The sequence below is a fragment of the Sinocyclocheilus anshuiensis genome, unplaced genomic scaffold (assembly GCF_001515605.1).
Source record: "Sinocyclocheilus anshuiensis isolate Anshui unplaced genomic scaffold, SAMN03320099.WGS_v1.1 scaffold178, whole genome shotgun sequence".
Classification (NCBI taxonomy): Eukaryota; Metazoa; Chordata; class Actinopteri; order Cypriniformes; family Cyprinidae; genus Sinocyclocheilus; species Sinocyclocheilus anshuiensis.
The window spans coordinates 396,153-399,224 of NW_015546031.1; the positions used below are offsets into that span (position 1 = coordinate 396,153).

The window sequence follows — 3,072 nt, forward strand, 5'->3', positions numbered from 1 at the left end:
GACAGCAATGTAATTACCATGATCAAGGTCCAGAAACGTAGCAAGGAGATTGGTAAAATAATCCATGTGACATCAGGGGTTCAACCGTAATTTTACGAAGCTACAAGAATACTTGTTGTGTGCAAAGAAAACAAAAATAACGACTTTATTCAACAATTCGTCTCCTCCATGTCACCCTGGTGCCATTTTGGAGAGTATCCACTAAACGTAAACAGCATATGCTATTCTGTCAGCTGTGTCACTGTCCAAATAAGTTTTCTACGTTGTTTACGCTTTGATTTGAACGAAAACAACATATCCGCGTGACGCAGCTGGCACAGAACAGCATACACTGTTTACGTTCAGTGGATACTCTCCAAAATGCAAATTAAGCAAATCAATACAGGATATTCAATATTTGTCAATATAATTTAACTTAAGTACACAACCCTGTTGAAAAAAACAGCATATGCTGGATAGGGATGTTTTGAAGCGTTGCAGCTGGTTTGAGCTGGTTTGAACTGGTCCTTAGTTGGTCATGAGCTGGTTTAAGATGGTCCTGAGTAGGAACTAGTCGCTTATTAGGACCAGCTGCCATGCTTCAAAACATACCTAACCAGCATATGCTGTTTTTTTCAACAGGGAAGTCTCAAAAGTGTGCAATATGATTTGCTTATTAAAGCACCTTGTGATGTGACATCGATTTTGTAGCCGCCGTTTGAGGAACTGTTGTATGAAGGGTCGGCTGGAGCCACTGTTTGATGGAGTGACTCCTCTGTCACTGCCGTCATCCACACCATGAGGTTCGTAGACAACGTCAACATCAGACCACAACTGCAATGAGAGAGTTAATATTACTATGCAGTCATGCTTGTGGCCCTGTTTCGTAGAAGTGTAAACTCAATACAAGAGGCACATGCCGCCGCTATCCTATCAAACCTTCAGTCGGGCAAACATTTCCTTGAGCTAACTTAAAAATGTATGCTCATTGCTTCACACCGAGACCCCATACAGCTCTACAGTCAATGGGCTAGTCAAGGTCGCTACAAACAACTCATTTCCTTTACAGTTCTGAAAGGGTGTGATCATTTGCCTCCATTTGTCAGATTTTCCCATTAATTTATCTTCCTGACTACACGCTGAGGTCAAGATAGCAAAAGACAAGGAAATAAACTGACAAAACCAGATAACATTCCGAGTCTGCATAAAGTCATCGACCACTTAGAACTCACCGTGTGACGATTTGCTGTATCTGCACACAGTCTTTTGCATGAACCCAGAGGATGTATGTCTGAAATATGGATGAGAGTATGTTTAAATGCAAGAACAAATAGCCTAAAACCATTCTTTATAGTTTTAACCTACCTGCACAATGACAAAGAGAGCTTGCACAACAGGGAAGGCTATTTTCACAGGCAACTCGCAGTGTATACGACCCACGTAATAAATAATCTTGAAAATATCCATGATTACACTGCAGACGCCAAACAGAACCAGTCCACCTGATGAAGACACAAGCAGAATATGAGCACTAGATGTCTACAGAAGATATAAAAGATAGTGAGAACAACCCAAATTGTCTTTCTCAAATAAGAAATTGATTTGATCATACAAATGAAGACTCACCTCTCAGCCAAACTGGTCCAGCGTGACTGTCTTTGTAGAGCACTGCACGGTACACCCTCGACGTATGGATTTTGTAGTAAACCATCCATACGGTGGTGAGAATGACAAGCAAGATGAGGAAAATCAGGAGATGAGAAGAAGTGATCTGGATCTTGTTGAAGAAGCTTCCGCTCACTATGGCGATTCCAAGGAGAAGGATGTTTAATGAGATGAATCCAGACAGAAGCCATCCCCAGTTGCGGCCCTTCTCCACGGTTTTGAACCCGCCATGGGCAAGTACCGGGTTGACCGTCTCTCCATGGGAACTGACTTGGATGGTGGATATCTGGTTCTCGATGGCTTCTAGGTCTTGCTTTGTCATCATGTTGCGTGAGTTAGAAGAGCTGTCCACAAGAAAACACAAGTCAATTTGTTAGTGAAGCTCTAAGTCTCCAAGTTAATAAATAGAGTCTGCTGGATTTGTAGAGTATGAAGCAAGTTGTCATGCAAAATAATTGGAAGGAGCCTAGTTTCCTCAAGCTGTATAAATACTTGAACCCGCATAAGTCTCCAACCAATCACCTGTCTTCTCTTCCGCTTACGTCTAGCCCTGCGTCTGTCCCACATCTGAAGGGACCTGCATCCTCAAATCTGACTTGACAATATTGGAAATCTAAAAAGATTTCACCTTTGCTTGCACTGGACCAAAGCCAGCCAATAGCTCCCAGCTATTGTGATAACAGTGTTTAACAATAGGGCTACCTGCACAGTCTCTGCACTCTGTTTGGTGATGAAGGAAATGTGAGGTACTGATCAGACACCCTCAGCTCTGAGTCATCAACAAATATTGAGCTTTTATGTACTTCAGTCATATCTGTTTTCAAAATATTAAGCCTTTATTAACTCAGCTTATATCGGTTTTCACAGTCATTGCGATATTCAGCCTCGCCCAATTTCATTGTAAATGTTTGAGTACAATGGAACTGTGCATTGTTTCTTTTGTGTCCTGTGAGAACATGGTGATTATTAATGTTAACACAAGCAATATTAACAGGCACTTTCACCCAAAGCATCTTGCAACAGTTCCACAATACAGAATTACGAAAGTAAACATAGTGCAAAAGTTATATACTAGACTATTTGTCATATACATTTATTCAATTAGCAGAAAATAGCACTATTCCGTATAACACAATTCATACTAATATGCATGATGGTTAGTGTCCTTCACTTACCACGAGTAGGAACCTCTGGCCTTCTGAGGAGCGTGCCACCTCATGGTGTATATATTCACTTGGTGACACAAAGATTTACGGCCGTAACACTGAAGGACCTGTAACCTGTCAGACACAACACACAGTACACAAATAATTAGAACAAAATGTATGAACAATTTGACATCTACCATACACCATGCAGTTATAGGCATTATAAATCCTCAAACATCAGTGGAGGTGTGTGTGATAATGCCACAGTGATGGGACATCA

At 41.2% G+C, this 3,072-nt stretch overlaps 1 protein-coding gene across 1 annotated transcript in view; it reads right to left on the reverse strand.

The window, feature by feature from the left end:
- The window catches only part of LOC107698768 (otopetrin-2-like), a 7,784-nt gene extending 4,921 nt beyond the window's left edge, over positions 1 to 2,863 (reverse strand). The window contains exons 1-5 of the mRNA XM_016499871.1: positions 2,820 to 2,863; positions 1,606 to 1,988; positions 1,345 to 1,481; positions 1,212 to 1,270; positions 695 to 813 (exon numbers count right to left, since the gene is read on the reverse strand). Of these exons, the coding sequence (XP_016355357.1) occupies positions 695 to 813; positions 1,212 to 1,270; positions 1,345 to 1,481; positions 1,606 to 1,988; positions 2,820 to 2,863 (742 nt within the window). The remainder of the gene's footprint in view (positions 1 to 694; positions 814 to 1,211; positions 1,271 to 1,344; positions 1,482 to 1,605; positions 1,989 to 2,819) is intronic.
- Positions 2,864 to 3,072: the final 209 nt, after the last annotated feature.